We start from the raw sequence: 20,791 nt of genomic DNA, 5'->3' as shown, positions 1-20,791 counted from the left end.
TGCATAGGGGGATTATTACTAGGGGTACTGCATAGGGGGGATTACTACTAGGGGTACTGCATAGGGGGATTATTACTAGGGGTAATGCATAGGGGGATTATTACTAGGGGTACTGCATAGGGGGATTATTACTAGGGGTACTGCATAGGGGGATTATTACTAGGGGTACTGCATAGGGGGATTATTACTAGGGGTACTGCATAGGGGGTCAACTACTGGGGGTAATGCATGGGGGGGGACTACTACTGGGGGCAATCAAGGGGGGGACTACTACTGGGGGAAATGCATAGAGCGACTAAAGGGCATTAATGTGCGGTAAAACGTGTAAAGGCCGGGCATGGCTGTGTGGCATCATTTGTAAGGGCTATTACTGCATGGCATAATGTGTTAAGACCGGGCATTAATGTGCGGCATAATGTTTAAAAACCGGGCATGGCTGTGGCAAAATGTGTAAAGACAGGGTACTGCTGTGTGGCATAATGTGTAAAGGGCATTAATGAGCGGCATACTGTGTAAAGGCCGGGCATGGCTGTGTGGCATAATTTGTAAGGGGTTAGGGGAGGTCTGAGAGGCATATGGGGAGCTCTAAAGCATAAGTTATGGTGGGACCCAGAAATGGTCAGGTAGGACCCCATTTTTTTTTTTTAAGGTGGAGGGTCCCTGGGACCCACATATTTTGTCACTCACCGCGATCACTGAGCCCCCCCCCCCGGAGGTTAGGGCTAGGCTAGGGGAAGGGGGGGGGGGGCGGTTAGGATTAAGCACCCCCGGTGGGGAGGTTAGGGTTAGGCACCCCTAAAGGAGGGTTAGGGGGTAGAATAGGTTATCAAATACTTACCTTAGAGGATTAATTCCCGTTTACATATATCTGACACCAATATGAACACAGGGGACTACATCTCCCTTGGAGCATTGCCAAAAATATGATGACTTCCGGTTTCAAAGAGGACAAGTTCTTATGTCTACAGGAGACTACATATCCCATTGAGCATTGCGGGAGTATGACTAATTCCGGTGGCGGCAGAAGCTACTTCCGGTTGCGGCAAAACGGCCGCTTCCGGGCATGGGGAGGGTTAGGCACCCCCAGGGGACTTAGGTTTAGGCAGCGGGGAAGGGGGGACTAGGTTTAGGCACTTAGAGGGGGGGGATTAGGGTTAGGCACCCTAAAGGAGGGTTAGGGGGTAAAATTAGGTTAGTCTATACTTACCTTAGGACAAATCAGGATTTCCTCCTCTGTCAGGCTGCCATGTGGCCGGCGGTATATCATACCGAATGCAAAGAACACAGATGGAATTATGTTGTAAACAAAAAAAGTGTTAAACAAATCAAAATGTTTTATATTTTAGATTCCTCAAATTAGCCCCCTTTTGCTTGGATGACAGCTTTGCACACTCTTGGCATTCTCTCAATCAGCTTCATTGAGAGAATGCCAAGAGTGTGCCAATGCTGTCATCAAAGCAAAAGGGGGCTACTTTGAGGAATCTAAAATATAAAACATTTTGATTTGTTTAACACTTTTTTGTTTACAACATAATTCCATCTGTGTTCTTTCATAGTTTTGATGTCTTCAGTATTAATCTACTATGTTGAAAATAATTTAAATAAACAAAAACCATTGAATGAGAAGGTGCGTGCAAACTTTTGACTGGTACTAACCATATATGACATGCTTTTCTTTATATAGAAAAATTATATTAAAAATGGGATTTTGTTACTTACCGGTAAATCCTTTTCTCTGATTCCACAGGGGACACTGGAGGTGCTTACGCTGGGGTATAGAGGCGTGGATAGCTGGAGCTGGCACTAATTAATTCAAAAGTGTGAAGCTCCTCTCCCTCTATTCCCCACCAGCCCTCAGTTTAGAAAATGAAGACCGAGAGGAGATGGAGAACAATAGGAGTGAAAAGGAGAAATATCATACAACAATAAAACCATACAACATACGGAACTAACAGGCAGGTGAAGAGCGCTGAGGTGGGCGTCCAGTGTCCCCTGTGGAATCAGAGAAAAGGATTTACCAGTAAGTACCAAAATCCCATTTTCTCTTTCATCCACTAGGGGACACTGGAGGTGCTTACGCTGGGAACGTCCCAAAGTTTTCCCTACAGATGGGAGCGCTCTGAGGAAACCTGCAGAACAAGGCGGCCAAAACTTGATGCTGAAGCCGCAAACGTATCAAATCTGTAAAACTTCACAAACATGTGAACAGAAGACCAAGTGGTCTCACAGCACAATTACAAGGTGGAGGCACCTCTAGCGGCCGCCCGCGATGCACCCACAGAACGTGTGGAAGGAGCCGAAAAAAAAACAAGGAGGCCGACTCATTGTTGACATAAGCCTGACGGATAGTCAGTATAAACCAACGAGCCAACGTCTGTTTTGGAAGCTGGCCAAGCCCTCCGAACAGCATCATAGAGGACAGAAAGAGCCTCCGGTTTGCGGAGGGACACCGTCCAAGAAACAAATGTGAAAAACTCGAACAACCACCAGGGTAGAAGGAACACCTGAACCCTCTACGAAAGAAGGCACCAAAATAGGTTGGTTTATGTGGAAAGCCAACACCACCTTAGGAAGGAAAGCGGCTACTGTCCTGAGTTCCGCCCCACCCTCATGAAACACAAGGTAAGGAAGCTTATAGGACAGAACCCCCAATTCTGAGGCTGTGAGCCGAAGCCCAAAGTGAGGAGGAGTACCGTCTTCCAAGACAAAAACTTAATATCAACCTCCTCCAAGGGTTCAAACATGGAAGACTGAAAAGACCAGAGTACCAAGATCAAATAACAGGGTGTTATTGGAGGCACAAAAGGAGGCTGCACACGCAAGACCCCCTGAAGGAACGTCTGCACACAGGAATGAGAGCCAATTTTCCTTGAAAGAAAATGGAAAGAGCAGAAACCTGCCCTTTTAGAGTTCCAAGGTGAAGGCCAGAATCTAATCCCGTCTGGAGAAGAAACAAAAACAGGCATAAATCGATAAGTCCTAGACGGAAGGCCCCGACCGGAACACCATGAAATATAAGATCGCCAGATGCTATGATAATGCGCAGCCGAAACAGGCTTTCTGGCGCGAAGCATGGTGGGAATAATAGAGTCTGGGATGCCTCTGCGTCTTAAAATATCGGTCTCAAGAGCCACCCCATCAACACAGCTGTGCTAAGTTGGGGTGTGCGAAAAGACCCTGCAACAGAAGGTCCGGGTGAAGAGGAAGGGGCCACAGCTCGTCTGCCAAGAGGGACCGAAGGTCCGAAAACCAAGGCCATTTCGTATGAGTGAGGCCGACTCGTGTTTTATTTTTAGTATACGAGGAAGAAGTGTAATCGGAGGAAACCGGTAACGAAGTTGTAAGTCTATGGCACTGTCAGAGCGTTGATCGCCTCCGCCTGCGGATCCAGAGTCCGTGACATGTATACCGGGAGCTGATGATTTCATCGAGACGCTATAAGATCCGCCCGAGAATGACCCCCAGCACCGTACTAGAGCCTGAAACACGTCGAGGTGAAGCTTCCATCCCCCGGGATGGATATCCTGACGACTCAGGTAATCTGCTTTCCAGTTGTCTACTCTCGGGAAGAAAACTGCAGACAGGATCGCCGACTGACTCTCAGCCCACCTGAGAATCTGAGTTTCTTCTCGCATGGCCATGCAACTACGAGTCCCACCCAGGCGGTTGATGTATGCAACTGCTGTCGCATTGCCTGACTGAACTCTTACCAGAAGAGACGTCAGAACTGTGTTGCTTCTATGAGAGCATTGGAAAACGATCTGAGTTCCAACACCTTTATGGGCCACCGTTGTTCCAGAGGAGACCAACAACCCTGAAATTGATAGTCGAGGACCACTGCTAAGAGATTGCCGGATTGCGTTCACCAGAGGAGAGCTACCCTGGTAGCCGGGGGTCAAACGGATCAGTCGATTCGAATTATAGTGCCTCTAAGGCAGCTATCATCTTCCCCAAAAGACGCCAAGAAGCATGGACACCTTCTTTGGTCTGAGAATGAACTGACCTAGCAACCGGATATCCCGGGCTCTGTCTTCCGGAAGGAAAATCCTCTGTGATGCCGTATCCAGAATTATCCCCAGAAACAGAAGTCTCTGGGAAGGAATGAGATTTGTCCAACCGTGCTGTGATTAGAGTATGATACAGTAAGTCAGTGAGGTGTGGACCAAGAGAAGGAATTCTGGGCCTGATTCAGAGCCGGACGCAATTAGCGCTCGCTCGTCCTGAAAATAGGGGTGGCTATTCAAATGAACCGTTCGCTGTTTGCGGTCTGTTCACGCCTCTGACTGAACGAGCGAACAAAACTTGCGGTCGTTTTTTGGGAAACTACGCCCCCTGGCCGCTCGCATCCTATGTCATGTCCGCTATTTATTAGATTAATCGAGTACATCGAACAGGGTATGAGCTGCTCGCTATTCTTGTGGTTGGTTTTTGCTACCACAATTTTGCGAGCAGTTCTGGCTAAAAAAACCCCCAGTGACGTGGTCAATGACGCTGCCGTTTTAAATATGCACACCCATAAAACGCCCGTTTTGACCTTTAAGCACGCCTGCGATCGGATCTCCACTCCCCGTTTTCAAGCACCTTCCCCTGTTACCACCCACATACGCCTCATCCTGTCACTCAAATTAGCAGGCATTCGCTATTTTGCGAGCACATGAATTTCGGCCGCACTGACTGGTTCGCGCATGCGTATAACGATCCGTACGCATGCGCAGTTGGGCAAACATCGCTCGGAGCGAACGAGCTGCCGCTTACGAGTGGCTCTGAATCAGGCCCTCTGATGGAGCTTTGATTTATAGGTCGTCCAAATAAGGAATTATGTTCAGTCCTGATGACCGAAGATGAGCAATCATAACTGACATAATCTTGGTGAAAACGCGTGGAACAGAGGATAATCCGAATGGCAAGGCCCGAAACTGATAGTGATTTGCAATATGGCAAAGCGCAGGAAGGCCCGATGCGGTTCCCAAATTGGAACATGAAGATAGGCATCTTTGATATCCAGGGATATCAGGAACTCCGTTGGTTCTAAGCTTGCTATGATAGACTGAATAGACTCCATTTTAAAACGATACATCTTCAGGTACCAGTTTAAGGACTTGAAGTTTAAGATGGGTCTGACCGAACCATCCGGTTTGGGCACTACAAAAAGGTTTGAGTAAAACCCCATCTTGACTCAATGGAACCGGAACTATCACAGCCGATACTATTAGAGACTGGCAAGTCTCTTGTAGAACCTTCCGTAGGTATTTGCAGACTCGTAGTAACGAACTGAGCTGGAGGGGAGAATTCAAAGTTTATTTGGTACCTCAGGGAAAGCAGTTTGCGAATCCATGGGTCTGACGAGGTTTGGTTTCAAACTTGTTGAAAATTCTATAAGCGAGCTCCCACCGCAGGAGACCCCAGGTGGGAAGTAAGACCGTCATGCCACCTGTTGCTCAGCTGACATCGGTTCCCATCTACGTGCAACTGTATGTAGTAGACCTCTACCACCCCTTGTCTGAGTGGGAGCACCTCGGGATCTACCACGAAAGGTCTGTGGCGCACTAAAGGACTGAAACGAGCATCCTCTGTAAGTTCACCTGGGAACCAGAGCCGTTGAAGGGAGGAAGGAAGACTTACCCCCAGTGGCCCAAGATATCCATCTAATGCCGGCCCAAAAAGCATGTCACCAGTGAATGGTAAATCCTTGCATTCTGCGTCGGCCTGCCAAGAACGCAACCAGGTAACGTCGGCCTGCCAAGACTCAGCGGCCAGAAATAGCATAAGCGGATATTGAACTGACTGATATACTTGGATGCTTCTCCTAGATAAACTGCAGACTCACGGATGAGTTCTGCTAGTAGATCCAAACCCGAAATGAACTGATCAGTCCAGCAAACCACAGCCTGGTTAACCCAGGCGGTAATAAGCGTAGGTCTAAACTGAGCCCCTGCTGCAGTATAAATACACCTTAGCTTTGACTCCAACTTATGATCAGAAGGGTCCTTCAGCAATGTAGCCCCCCATACTGGAAGCGTAGCCTTTTTTGAGAGACGGGAAACAGACGCATCAACAGGGTAGGGGGTTTCCCACTTTTCCATCATAGATGACGGAAAATAGCTGGACAGGAACCGACGAGGAATTTTGGAACCTCTTATCCTGATGTTTCCAGGCCACTGAAAACTGCTGTTGAAGTTGTTTTGAGAACGGGAAAACTGACGACCTTTTTGGTGGTTCAGTGAATAACTCACACTCCTGAGAAGCAGGAACAATATCCTCAGGTACATTAAGGACCCGCCTGCCACCAGAATTAGATGTTCCACCCCCGTGGAGGTAGATCCTAAGTTTTGACCGACATCATTCAAAACTTCCTGTAATTCACCTTCCTCAGTATCCTCACGTGTAAGGAGTACCTCTTATGAATCCTCTGATTGGAGGACGGTTATAAGAGGACGCTTCTGAGTAGGAAGTGAAGGGAATAGTAGCAGTGGTTCCCATTTTAAGTCTACAGCACCTGTTATCCCCAGGCGGTCTCCCATCCAAGTACTAACCAGACCTGACCCTGCTTAGTTTCCAAGATCAGACGAGATCGGGCGTGTTCAGGGTGGTGTGGCCATAGGCTAACCTGTACCATGCTGCCTAAAGACTTGGTTAACCCTGCCACCCAGGGGGGATGAGACTTACGAGCCTCCTTAATTCTGTCATAACACCTACCATGTCAGCAGCCCATGGAGGGGTGGGTGAGTTAGTAATGTCCATAACTAAACAAGCATCACCTAACGTGGAGCCCATAAAATGTGGCTTGGTCTGTTTGTTGCTACACTTGGAACAAACAAACGTCTTTTGAGAAGCCTTAGACATTTATACATCACCCACACAGACAGTGCAGAAATAAGGAGACAGTATACTTGTACAGATGCAGACAGTATACAGAGACAGAAGGCTGATTAAAAGAGAAGACACCCTCCCATAGCAATAAATTCCCTGCTCTTTACTAAATGCACCCCAGTAGCACTCACAGCCCTCTTTGTGAAGGATCCTGTAGTCTAGGGATGCCTGGAGCAAGAGAATCCAGCCTTCTGTTACATATGCTGCACACCTCCTGAATCAGGGAGAGATGCAGTTATTCATTGAAGAAAACGCCAGGCACGCTGTTTTACACAGCTGTCTGCCGCGTGTAGAGGAGAGAGCGCGCGCGCTGGCTAGGCTCCGCCCCCTTCTACATGCCCTAAGGTATCCCATTATGGCTGCTATTAGCGGAGCTACCTTCCCCCTCCGCGCTACACTGTCGGGCAAAAGCGGGGAATGCTAGAGCCAGGAGCCGCGCTGAAGCGCTATTCTAATAACAACAGACACAGCTTATTAAGCTGTGTCAGCGCCGGGCAGCGTGTAGGGGGCCAGGGAAAGCGCAGCTATTACTCACTGCGTGTCCCTGAAGTCTCTCTCTCCATGCAGCAAAGCCTTCTCTTCTTTAGCTTCATGCTGTGTGAAGGCTTGCTGGGGCGATAAGGAGCTGTCAGGTGCTTTTAGAATAAGCCCTGTGCACTCCTTCCTGATTTTTATTTTCATATTAAAAAACCAGGGCGCCCAGTACCCGGACCCCACCTTTGATATAGGTGGCGAAGGGTACCTGTGGTGTAAAAGATGCATAAAAAATAAATAAAATTAAATGTATTGCTGGAGCACAGCCTGTAGTGACCAGCTCCTAGGGCACATTTTCTAAACTGAGGGCTGGTGGGGAATAGAGGGGGAGGAGCTTCACACTTTTGAATTAATTAGTGCCAGCTCCAGCTATCCACGCCTCTATACCCCAGCGTAAGCATCTCCAGTGTCCCCTAGTGGATGAAAGAGAAATGTTTATGGCGATTTGTTCCATCCTTGATTGACAGGACGACCTGGGAGTAAAAGAAACCCCTATGGAAGTGAACACACCAATGAGCTTGTAAGTAATGGTATGCAGTGTTTGTTTAAGAATAAAAAGATGCCTTGATAGGAGTTATTGAATTGTACACAGAGTGAGAGTGAGTTGCGATTTATCCAACAGCCTTTAAGGGTTTATCCAGAGATAAAGATACCTTTAAAAGAGTTTTTTGACTGCATTCTATGTGAGTAAGGTGTGTGAGAAAATATACAGCTAATCTAAATCCCACAGAGTACGGGTTTATAAAGATACCTTTTGAGGAGCTTCCCCAGGCTCTGTAAAGCGAGTCTGGGTACGCCCTACTTCATCGTTTTTTATATAAAGAAAGTGGTAATTTATAGAAAACTTCTTAATATACACCGTCTTAAAAAAAGACACTTTCTGAGGGAGCTTACCCATCTCTATTCAGATGAGTTTGGGTATGCCTCCATCATAACTGCTTATAACGATATACCTGTGTGGTACTACACATTGTCTTTTATTTTATTTTTCCACGTCTGTATGAGGAAAGTTCCAACCTGACATTTAATGACAGAAAAGATGCAGATAAATACTCCACATTTTTATGGATAAGTATTTTAATTTTTCACCTATTTACCCAGTGAATCCTCAGGTAGCGTCACATTTCCACACCGAATTCTATACATTCCCTAGCAACAGACCTTATGCAAGTGGCTCCAGCAATTCTTTCTAGCCAGTGTTGACCATATCGTCCACCATGGACCACAATAGAAACGCCCTGTCTTTAAAACCTCTGCTACAATGTAAAGCAGGGCCCTTTTTGCTGCTGAGGGCCATTTTGATATATATAACATTATTTTAGCGTCCCTGTGCAGGCCACGCCCCCTCTGTGTGAGATAACACGGGGGCGGGGCCACAGCCGCTGGTGATTACAGCAATGCCCGAAGCACCCTCAAGGTCAGTGGTGTGACCGTCTGGAGCGTCCTTTGCACGGCTGCATAGATTCTGGCTGCAGGGTGCCATTCTAGGCACCCTGCTAGCCAGATGAGGCTAACAGACAAACGCTCAGAGGGCCACACCAAATGATTCCGCAGGCCTAATACGGCCCCCGGGCCTGAGGTTCCCCATCCCTGAAGTAAAGCATCATTGGCGAAAGTCTCATACATCATTGTTTGGTAATGCTCTGGATATTCTTGCACAAACAAGACTACCAATCCATTATCTCAGCTCCTAATCCCAAATGCCTTTCCCAATAAATAAAAACCTCTTCAAATCCATTACATGCCCTCTTCCCTCTGGCCATCATCTCTACTTCAGATCTTGCATTGTCTGTACTCTACAAAATCTAATATAAAATACTTTTGTTAACACAGAGTTCAACAAATGTCTCCAGGAGGTAAGAGCTAACAATGTCTAATAGAAAAATTATCCACCAACTCCCGCTGCACATATCGGATCTTTTTCTGATACCGATAACATGATGGCCGCACACGCGTTTACACCTTTTGGGAAATTAATAACTATGCAGGGACAGCAATTTACCAGAGAAGCGATCCTGGCAAGACTTTATTGATACATTGCGGCGGCGGACTGCTTGCTAGCGAGTCTGCAAATACATATAGAGTGGATAGTAGTTTTTATGCGATCTTTAATACATGTCACCTTATAATAACCCATTATAACCCTTTGCTCACTTTATACTCCATTATTACTTGCTCCCTTATTTTTGGTTATAGAGAGGAGCACTGTACACTACTTAGTGTTCCCGCTAGGCTGTTTTAGCGGGGTGCTGCGTCCAATCTGAAAGCGCTAAAATGCGCCCTGCCCTTATGGCAGCGTCCCACTAAAACAGCCATCCCTACCCCCGAGCCGCAGTGTCCAGCAGAGGGGGGGATCTCTGATGAACTAATCACCAGTGAATGAATAGATGCTGTGTGCATCACACTGCGGGGAGAACTTGGGGGCAACCCAGCATCTCCATGAGTTCTGGACACACCCCCTACAGTGATGAAGAGGGGGAGCGTCTCAAGTTCACACCCCCTTTTCAGGTGACCCCACCCTAATTATATAAAGCCATCCTGCCCGGCCCCTAGATGGAACACTAGTACTGTGGCATTCCCACCCTCATACAAGATTTCCCCCATGTCTCCAAACCACCTCCTTAACCACTATATCCCTACAAAGGAAGCGGTATGCAGCTTAGTGTCAACAGTTATGATTAAATTGCTGAAATCTGTAAAATATCAACATGACATGTCGACATTACCATTAGGTGCTGGGCTTAAGCTGGGTACACACTATGCTATCTATTGCAGAATATATAGTTTCAACACGGATCTGAACGATATATTGAGCAGATCGTATATAGGGCCTGATTCAGACCAGTTCGCTAGGCTGTGTTCGCAGGTAGCCTGATGTTTGCAATCTGTGCATGCGTACAAGACGCAGTGCGCGAACTAGTCCATGCTATCGGGAAGCGTTCGCACACAGTACAAAGACGCTCCGCAAGCATAAGTGACATGACGTGCAGTTTGTGGGTGGTGACAGGGAGTGGTCGATGGTAACGGGGGAGTGATGGTACGAACGCAGGTGTGTCTGTGCATCTGAACGCCGTTTCAGGGGCGTGCATAATTAAGACGCACCATCAGAGTACATGTCACATGGCTGAATAACACACAGTAGCACTCGCAGTGCTTGCGGTAGGGTATGGTCAGCCACAAGTGCTGCGTATGGATCCGATGTTACTCGATCTTACCGATTGTTTAATACAGGTTACTAAGGGAAAGTGGGTGTCTTGTGTCAGGCTGGTGGGCGTCTAAATACATACTGCAATTGCACGGCAAGATATATTGTCTTGCTAGCGATAGCTGGATTTGCATACTTTGGCTGCTAATGGCTGCCTGCGAACACATCCTAACGAAAGAGTCTGAATCAGGCCCATAGTGTGCATGCCACATCGCATGTGCACATCCCATCTGCTGCGCAATGAACAACGACATGCTGCTAAGTGCAGCATGGAACGATACATTAGGCGGTTGTACACCGATGCAATAGTGTGTACGGCCGCACAATGTATAATTCCATAGCGTGGTGCCGTCAGCTGGGTACACATAGCATAGTGTCTACTACTGTTCATTCTAGCACCCTGCACCCGTCACAACCCCTGCAGTGCCTCTTTTCTGCCTGGGGTGCTGCGCTCTTCTCTGGTGATTCTAGCACACTCAGCTGATGCAAAAAAACTGTTGATATACAGACGAGAGTGTGCTAGAAGCACCAGAGCAGAGAGCAACACCCCAGGCAGGAAAGAGGAACTGTGACAGGTGCAGAGTGCTAGAACGAACACTAGTGTTTAACCAGCTTTAGGCCAACTTCAAAACTGCATTATCGACATAGGTCACCATCGACAGAATATACTGAACTCAAGGAAATTGGGTTTGGTATATTATCTGTATGAGAACAATCCCAGTTAAGGTAGTCTTGCAAATTGTATTTAACTAGTCAGTGACAAACTATATCTGTACTGACTTCAATACATAAGCTGTTGAATGTAGCCCTTATGGCAGAAAATGAGAGAATACATAAACAAAGAGTCATATAACCAAAGCCCCAGTAACACTAAGCAGCCTGTCAGACTAAGCAGGGATCTGTCATTACACAGCAGCTGGAAAGCCTAACTCAGTGCTTAGCTATTACACCTTGTATAGTATACTTCTCCCACATAACCCCAGAGGTGCCCAGGGACTGATACACCTGGCTGGAGACAGGAGGATAGGGCAGGTCAGTTCTCCCAGGGATTACAGTATGCACCATGCGCCAACACCAGCCTGCATCCCACCCTGGTACCTGTAGTGCCATCCCAGCTGGAGAGACATGGGCTGCCTAGCTCTACCACTCAGGTCCTGCCAGCAGCTGTCACTCACCACATCCCGGGCTTTCCCGCTGAACTCCCCCCGGGCGGGTCGGCTCCTCCTCAGTAAGCCCGTCTCCGGTAGTGACACCCCGAGCGCCTTGTTCCGAGTCTTAACGGTTTTCACGCTGGCTCTGAAAAGCAGGGTAATGTCAGCCGCCATCTTTACACCGGGCGCCGCGTCAGCATCATCCTGTGTGCAGCGCCGAAATGCTTCCTACTGGGGGCGAGAGAGCGGCATCCGGGTTCCGCCCCTCGTGTGTTCCCACTCCCCGGGTCAGTACAAAGTTTAGTCATCATGTGCTGAAAGGCATTGCATTACATATTTGCATTATTTGCGTACTGTACTGTACGTCTGCCATGTCAGGGATAAGCACGAGTAGATAGCGATAAATGTGAGTGTAATTCCAGATTTTCGTTGTATTGCAGAATGATAACATTTAGAAATAAATAGGGGCTAAGGCGGCCCATACACGGTAAGATTTTTTAGACGATGTGCACGATTTTGATCGATTGCAACGGTCAGTCGTGCACATCGTGTGTGGTTTGGCATGCTGTACGAGGGCGTTGAGCTTCCCCGCCGTCGTACATCGGCATCGTCATGCTGTTAAATAGGTAACTGAGCATCTTGTAAGATGCATCGTTTACCATTCACAGCAGCATGCAATGCATCGGGCTGAATTTGAAAACGTACCGAGGTGTTGTACGTTTTCAAATCGCCCCGTGTATGGCTGGCCTAAGTGTAACTCCCATAGTATAATAAACCTGAGTATATTAGGACATTACAACATTTATTACGGGAGTCGGGACAGTTGCCCCTCCATGGAAAAATTGTCCACAAGTGTACAACAGTATGGGTTCAGGGGCACTTAGCACCAAGTCTGTACCCCTTTTCCACCAAAATATCAGGTCAAACCCAGTATTTCAAAACACAGGTGGAATCCAGGGTCGGACTCAACTTCAGACTCTGTTTCCACTGCATTTCGACCCGGGATATTCCCGTGTTCGCCCGTTCACACTGAACCCGGGTAAGCCCTGTAAAAGCCTATGGATGTCATTAAATATGGACTTTTTTCAGACTAACAAAGATGGTCAGGTGGATGACGCTGCACTATAGCCTGCAGGTCAGGTGGGACAGGCTGCAATATAGGATGCAGGTGAGGCTGCTGTACATTTCAATGTTGGAAGGAGGGACAGGACACGACCAAAAAGGGGATGTGACCTAAGTAAAAATGGGTGGAGCCTATTGAAACCGGGGCGGAACCTCGCGGCTTCCCCCGTTTACGTCACTTTGGGGGCGTGCCCAGCACTCTCCGAGACGCTGGGCAGCCCCAGGCAGTTCATTCACACTAGAACAGATGGCGTGCGCATGCGCACTGCATCTGTTCTCCTCCTGCACACCCGCTGCTCTGCTTTGCAGTGCAGTGTGCCACCGGGCCCACGTGATGACGGGTGGTGTGGCCTTGTCAGTGGCCAATGTGACCTTGCACTGCAGCCAGCTGAGAGGGAGAGAGGCTGCAGCGCCTTCACTAATGTTGCTCTTGCCCGGACTGGCTTCCCCTGGAGAGCTAGCCAGGTTGGGGCAATATGTGCAGCAATGTGAGGGCCCCCAAATGTGTGGGGGCCCCTGGACGACCGCCCCGTCCGCCCCGCTATAATCCAGCCCTGCTGACTGGTACTGACTTGTGCCGTTGCTGGTTGCACACAACCTGCAAATCACATACATTGCTAGTATGCTTATGTGGTGGACTCTATTTCCTCAGGCACCGAAACGGGTAACAGGATTACGTGCAGTGTGTGCCTACTAAACTGACCTCCGCTGTGCTGCTGCTGGGTGGCACAGGCACCGGAACGGGATGGAGCAGCCAACACATCAAGAGGTGCTGTGGGGTAATAGGCTTGAGTGATGTGCATGGGCCCCAAGTCACTGGAACAGTGGTGTATCTATAATGGGTGCAGGGTGTGCGGTGCCCACGGGCCCCTGGGTCCAGGGGGGGGCCCTGCACCGCACACCCTGCACCCATATTTTCTAATACTTCTTCGAGGTCCCGCGTCGGGTGTCTCAGCCCTGCTCAAAACGCTGGAAAATGGGCGCCGCTGCCATTTTCCTGGCGTTTTGCGCATGCGCAGTAGACTCTGGGCACAGACTAGTGATGCTGCGGCCGGCGTCGGTCAGCCTTCAGTCTATTGGCGACTGCAAGGGAGAGAGGAGGAGGCCCCGGACGGGGAATGCACATGCCTTTGCTCTGGAATATAGATTACATTTTATAAATCTGGGTGATGGATAATTCAAAGACTCCAAAATTATTGGTCAATGTTGATTTTGAGTTTTACATATTTTAAATTATCTTTACTGTGTCTGTTACATACTTGCCTACTTTTGAAAAAGCATTTTAGGGAGATTGTGAAAGCAGCACCTATGAGCGTGGTGGTAAAGCGGGCGTGTACTGCTACATCTGAGAGGCGTGTCATAAACCTGACTTACATCCAATGTAAATGAGCCCCAAAGCGGTAAGTAATGTTGGGTACACACTGGCCGATATATTGGCCGATCAATTGCCCCCGTCAGCCAGTGTGTACAGACGATATGTCTGTGAACCACGTCGTTCACAGACATATCGCATTGGCTGTGCTGCACAGCCATTGAACAGATATGTCTCCAGAGTGTGTGTACGGGCGATCAGCTGATCGCCCGTACACAAGGGGGCCGAGGGGGGGGGGAGCCGCGAGCAGGTACTACTTACCTGGGTCCGGCACAGCTCCCCATCCACAGCAGCCCAGCACACGCTGCTGTGTGCTGCGCTGCACTGGGAGACTGTCCGAGGCTGCTAAAGCAGCAGCCCGAGCAGTCTCCTATGCCAAATGGAGGGAGCGATCACACTGATCGCGTCCCCCATTGGCTGTGCACCTGGCTGTGGGGCACACAGCACCCCCCTCCCCAGTGTGCAGCGCCGCGTCGTAAATGTTTTTCCCGAAGGGGGCGTGGCCACGTCTTCTACGATTAAGACCAACGCGACCATCATCCTGCACGCTCGTATATGCTGTGGGTGGTGACCCACAGCTATACGAGCGTCCAGGAGGACGCTCCATATTTATGGAGGTGGGCCCTGATTCAGAGCGAGCGCTCTGGTCAGAGCGTCCGGCTCTGAATCAGGGCCATTGTGCCTTATAACCAATGCAGGGAAATTATACTAATGATCCCATTTGAATGTATAGCTCTCTGTTTTTTTCTTTTATATAACAGCTACATAATGGGGGTAAAGTGCAATAAGGGAGATTATTAGACTCTGCAGGGAGTCAGGGAGATTACTGCTATTTCAGGGAGTCTCCCTGACAATCAGGGAGAGTTGACATGGGGCCAGATTCAGAGCCGGACGCAATTAGCGCTCGCTCGTCCAGAAAATAGGGGTGGCTATTCAAATGAACCGTTCGCTCTTTGCGGTCTGTTCACGCCTCTAGGTCTGAACGAGCGAACAAAACTTGCGGTCGTTTTTTGTGAAAGTACGCCCCCTGGCCGCTCGCATCCTACGTCATGTCCGCTATTTATTCGATTAATCGAGTACATCGACCAGGGTATGAGCTGCTCGCTATTCTTGTGGTTGGTTTTTGCTACCACAATTTTGCGAGCAGTTCTGGCTATAAAATAACCCAGTGACGTGCTCAATGACGCTGCTGTTTTAATTATGCACACCCACAAAACGCCCATTTTGACCTTTAAGCACGCCTGCGATCGGATCTCCACTCCCCGTTTTCAAGCACCTTCCCCTGTTACCACCCACATACGCCTCTTTCTGTCACTCAAATTATCAGGCATTCGCTATTTTGCGAGCACATGAATTTCGACCGCACTGACTGGTTCGCGCATGCGTATAACAATCCGTACGCATGCGCTGTTGGGCAAACATCGCTCGGAGCGAACGAGCGGCCGCTTACGAGCGGCTCTGAATCAGGCCCATGGTCTGTTATTAAGGACTTGACATCTAATAAATCTTTTATAGTAATATCAGTATTTTTTGGCTATTCTAACTAGTGCTCCACGCTCTCTCTATAAACTTTCTATTTTTAGTAGGTAGCAGAACCTACTGTGGGAGCTGCCATTTTGAATGGTCATTCATTTGATTGGTAGTTAAGCACATGACTTTTGGTGGGTACACACTGGGCGATATTACTGAGCGACTGCACGATTACGACATCGTAATCGTGCAATCGCTCAGTAATCGTGCACTTTTATGTCGGAAACGACCAGCGATGCGCACTCCCGCTGATCGTTTCCGACATTGTCCATCGCCCGAACATGCAGCACAATCTGACGACCTCGTCAGGTTGCTGCATGTTGGGGAATGGGGGAGAGAGCCCGGCACTGAACGATATCGTTAATGATATCGTTCAGCGGCTGTGCTCAATGTCATGAACGACATTGAGCACAGCCTGCCGGGGACACACTACACGATATCGCTCAGGGAGCATATCGTGTAGTGTCTACGCACCGTTTCTCCTAATAACACTAATGATACTACTAATAATAATATGGACAATTTTATACAATATCTATATAATAATTTGCTAATGTCCCATCTCCAGAATGCATGCGCAGTGGGTGTGGGGTCGCACACCCAAATGATTCCCACAACTAAGGAGATGGGACAAAGCATTCCAGGAAGGTATCCTTATACATTAAAGAGAGTTGGTAACTAAGTATGGGAGGTAGGGGGTATGTTTATTAATTAAAGGTGCTAACTTACATATATACTACTCGATGTCCCCAGAGTTGCCTGGGATTTTATCTTTCTTGCTTGTCTCCTCTCTCTCTCTCTTCAGCGATCATTTCCCCTCTATTTCTGTTATTTCTCCGACCCCTTACTCTATCCCTCTATATCCCCTCATCTGTCTATGAGGCAATTCCATTCAAGGTGATGTTACATTACCTTGATTTCACCTCAACTTTACCTCTTCTTAACCTCACACTGCGCGCGCCCATGGGGTTGCACAGGATAACGTGTAGTTGGAGTGAAATCAGGGTGAAAGCGAGATGAAGTTGAGGGGATTCTACATCACCTGGATTTGAATTGTTCCCTTTCTCTTTTATTAGCACTTGATTTTATTATATAGATTATCCTTAGCATTACCTTTGTTTGCATCTTTACTATTGGACTTTTTGGGAACCCCTTTTTGCTTTCTACTGACTTTTAGACGTAGACATTTTGGGAAATAACTGAAGTGTCTGGAGACTGTTGATGTGTGTTATGCCGGAACTCTCTGGGAGTGACATCACTGACACTGGTGGTCAGAGTTCAGACCAACTGTCACTACATGCCAATGTAATGACATCACTATTAACTAGATAGATAGATAGATAGATAGATAGATAGATAGATAGATAGATAGATAGATAGATAGATAGATAAGATTGATCTTTTGCACTAAGGGGAGACCTTCTAAAGAGGAAGACTGGAGGTGTTGCCATAGCAACTAATCAGATTCTAGCTATCATGTATTTAGTACATTCTACACAAAATGCTAGTTAGAAGCTGATTGGTTGCTATGGGGATCCCCTCCACTTGTCCTCTTTAGAAGGTTTAATAAATCTCTCATAGTTACAAAATTTGAAAGTAATATTCATGGGCACTGTACTCGGTGAGCCACAATTGCCATCATGGACACATTTATTATTATTGAATATTATTTATAGGGTAACACTGATAATGTAATCGTTATCATTACTGGGTTTGAGTCCCACCATGGCCCTAACTGTGTGGAGTTTGTATATTTTTCGCCATTCTCCGGGTGCGCCGATGTCCTGGTAGGTTAAACGGCTCCTGACAAAAATGTGCGCATGTGGTAGGGAACATAGGGCCTGATGCAGAGTTATACGCTAATGCTGCCGCAGCCGCCGTTTTCACGTCTGTGGATGTGCGAAAATATGCTAACGCAACTGCCACAGAAAGACAGCATCGGAAGCAGGTCAGGCAAGCATTGAGTCTATGGTCGTGCAGCATTGCTGCCGTACCTGAGACACCGTAACTATGTTCTCTGCGTATGGGATCGCAGACACGGCCGAAAACACACCCTGAATAAAGACTGGAACGCACATCTGTCTAGCTATCATTCCCCATTACCTCCAAACAAAACGTTTGCTCCCTGTCAGTCACTTGCAGTTGAATCTTCACTGCAACCGTAATAGCAATTCAAATGCTGCACGTGTACATTGTAGCTGGGATGCGTGTACAAACCACCGATAATCGCTCGGAATAGCATACAACTCTGAATCAGGCCCACAGACTGTAAGCTCCACTGGGGCAGGGACTGATGTGAATGGCTAAATATCCTCTGTAAAGCTCTGCAGAATGTTTGTGCTATATAAGAACTAGTAATATATAATAGGGTGTCACAAGATGTCTGCCTCGCCATGCAATGATAACAAAACAACATAAATATTGCAAAAAGACCTAGGATAACTATTAGAGGGCAGATGGAGAAACTCACAAAGACCTGTAAAAGCATGCATTGATGGGTCGTCCAGAGGATGAGTATAGAGATGAGTCTGTACCCACTGTGGGCAGACAGACAGGATCAGAGTCACTGCTGGTTAAAAATAGAGACAGGTCAGCAAATATGCACCAGTGGAAGAAATAGCGCCGGCAGCAGGGGCAGTTTAAGAGAGGAGGGGGTCCATGTGTAGTATCTGTGCCGGTCCCCTTCGCTCTCACAGCACAGTAGACTCTGCAAATCACTAGTAAAATGGCTTCCACACCATTTTCCCAGTGATTTCTACAGCGCCGGAGAGGTTAGTATAACATGTCTGCTGCACCATACATAATAACACGGTGTGCGGTGTGAGCCCAACTGGACCCAGGGCCCCGTATGCACTGCACACCCTGCACCCATTATAGATACACCACTGGCTGGCAGGAGTCCCATCTAATGCAGGCCATAGACTGCACAATAGTGCAGCCAACGCAAACAAGGGGAGTTGTGGTAGCCCAATAGGAGCGCCTCCATACACTGCACTACGTATGGATTTACAAGGACAATTCCTTTAAAAGTTGGCTTGTCCCTGAAAATTATAAATCTCAGTATTTAAATAACTATATTCTATTGAGCTGGAACTCCTTACCACAAACGATCTTGTGTGTGCAAAAAGTAGCCAGAAATTTAGCATGGAAACATCTTACTAGACAAATATCATCCATGTTGTTTCAATCACAGACCCCTTTTTGTTTCTGGATCTGTGATTCCTCATACACATGTGATATGGACATGTGTCTCTGTGGTTGTGTATCATATTGGACCTTTGACATCTCGCACACGAACTAACAAACTTAGAAAAGCCAGTATGAAATGGACACACTGATAAAGTTATGTTGTAATTGAATAATAAGTATTAAATGACAGGAGAGGAAATTACCATGTGGCCCTGCTCACTTATTTCGGAGGAACTCGGGTGGTACACGAGAGCAAGGTTTGCCCTAGTTAATTATTGGGTTGGCTTTGTCTGACCTGGAAGGCCTTAAGGTCAGGAGTCCTTTTGCTAATAACGGCAAAGATAAAACAACACACTGGATATTGCAGACCGTGCTCAACAACATCTCATCTTGAACAGAGCATGTTTCAGATGCAAATGCCCTCTTTAGAGGTTCCATATGTCAAATGGCACCAGACAAAAGGAAATTGGGCTAAGAGGTTAATTAATTGAGAAACTCCTTTCAGAAGGTCACACCCTATTATGACTGCGATGAATAAGAGATGGTGTTATTGGTTTCAATGCAACCGTCATAAAACCCTTTGTGACATTTATTTTATGCCTAATAAACTATTCCAAAACATACAATTACATATTTGCATGGCGACATGTGTTTTTTATTTTCTCAGAGTAAACTAAATGAAACCCCTCTGGTCCATCCTACAGCTCATGGCCATGCCAAGCATATTGCTTGATGAGAAGTAAATATCTAAATAGATTAGGCATCCGTGTGGTTAGAAGCGTAGGATTTAAAGTGGAAAAGAAATAAAATGTAGTGCGGATCGGCGCGACCTTGAATAACCTTCGCCCAGCAGTGTGCCAGCCCATTTTGCTTTCCGAGGTGGCAGCAGACAGCCGCATGCACATTTCTATTAGTGTCACGTGTGCCATGGACATATGTTACCTTCATCATAATTTGATCTACCACTATTATAGCTTTTTGCAGCAAGAAATTAGCATGTTTTTAAGCTCCCTCTCCTACTGCCTATTTACACAACCGCAATAGCAATGTTCTACACTGAAAAAAAAATATTGAAAAAAAATTACGTTGATCAAAAAAATAAAACATTCACTCTTTTACTAATCATTTTTTAAAAGTGATCTTATATACCCAACTTTAACTAAATTTCAGGTGTACGATTGGGGGCCCCTGATGAAATCAGATAGAGAGCGAATGCTCCTGTTTTTCCAAAGTAACAAATTTTACACACATTATAATCTCTTTTTTTCTCTGCGTATTGGAAGCAATTCTCAATCTGTTCTAAACCTCATGATATGTCAGTCATTATCCAGGAGGACTACTTAAAATAAAAAATAAAAAATGGCATCGTAGGCTATCATGTACAGATGGGTGTCCCAAGGTCTTTGTAGATTGCACAGAGCATAATGTACTCCATTACACATCAGTAAAGTAATCCTGGGAATTATTTTTGAATGCTGGGAAATGTGACCGGAGCAAATGCGGCACCAGCACGATGCTTGAAAAGTTTCTTCCGTATCCTATTCAAAAATCGGTCTCTTCATGTGATTTCATCACAAGCCTCAACGATGTAGAGCAGACGTTGCAAACTCGCAGCCCACTTTAACTATGCTAGTAAAAATGAAATGCAGCCCGCCAGGTGAGATCCTGCTGGCCGGCTGCACTAACGGAGCTCAACTCCAATCGGAGAGCATTCACCGTTCTGCACGTGCACACTATGGTAGGGACTGGGAAAATGTCCTCTGCACATGCCCGACTGCCTTTGCTGTTCCCACTCTTCCACCCACTGCATACTGCCTG

General features: G+C 47.2%; 1 protein-coding gene and 1 pseudogene across 1 annotated transcript in view; both read right to left on the bottom strand.

Annotated features, from left to right (window-relative positions):
• Nucleotides 1–12,027, bottom strand: part of STX18 (syntaxin 18) — a 186,372-nt gene extending 174,345 nt beyond the window's left edge. Inside the window, exon 1 of the mRNA XM_088463567.1 lies at nucleotides 11,785–12,027. Within this exon, the coding sequence (XP_088319693.1) occupies nucleotides 11,785–11,934 (150 nt within the window). The 5' untranslated portion in view covers nucleotides 11,935–12,027. The remainder of the gene's footprint in view (nucleotides 1–11,784) is intronic.
• On the bottom strand, nucleotides 6,485–6,603 carry LOC148442726 (5S ribosomal RNA; annotated as a pseudogene).
• Nucleotides 12,028–20,791: the final 8,764 nt, after the last annotated feature.

Source organism: Taudactylus pleione, unplaced genomic scaffold (genome assembly GCF_031769625.1).
Source record: "Taudactylus pleione unplaced genomic scaffold, aTauple2 ptg001408l, whole genome shotgun sequence".
NCBI classification, from domain to species: Eukaryota; Metazoa; Chordata; class Amphibia; order Anura; family Myobatrachidae; genus Taudactylus; species Taudactylus pleione.
The sequence above is the reverse complement of the archived record's forward strand: the minus strand, read 5'-3'. Positions and strand labels throughout refer to the sequence as shown.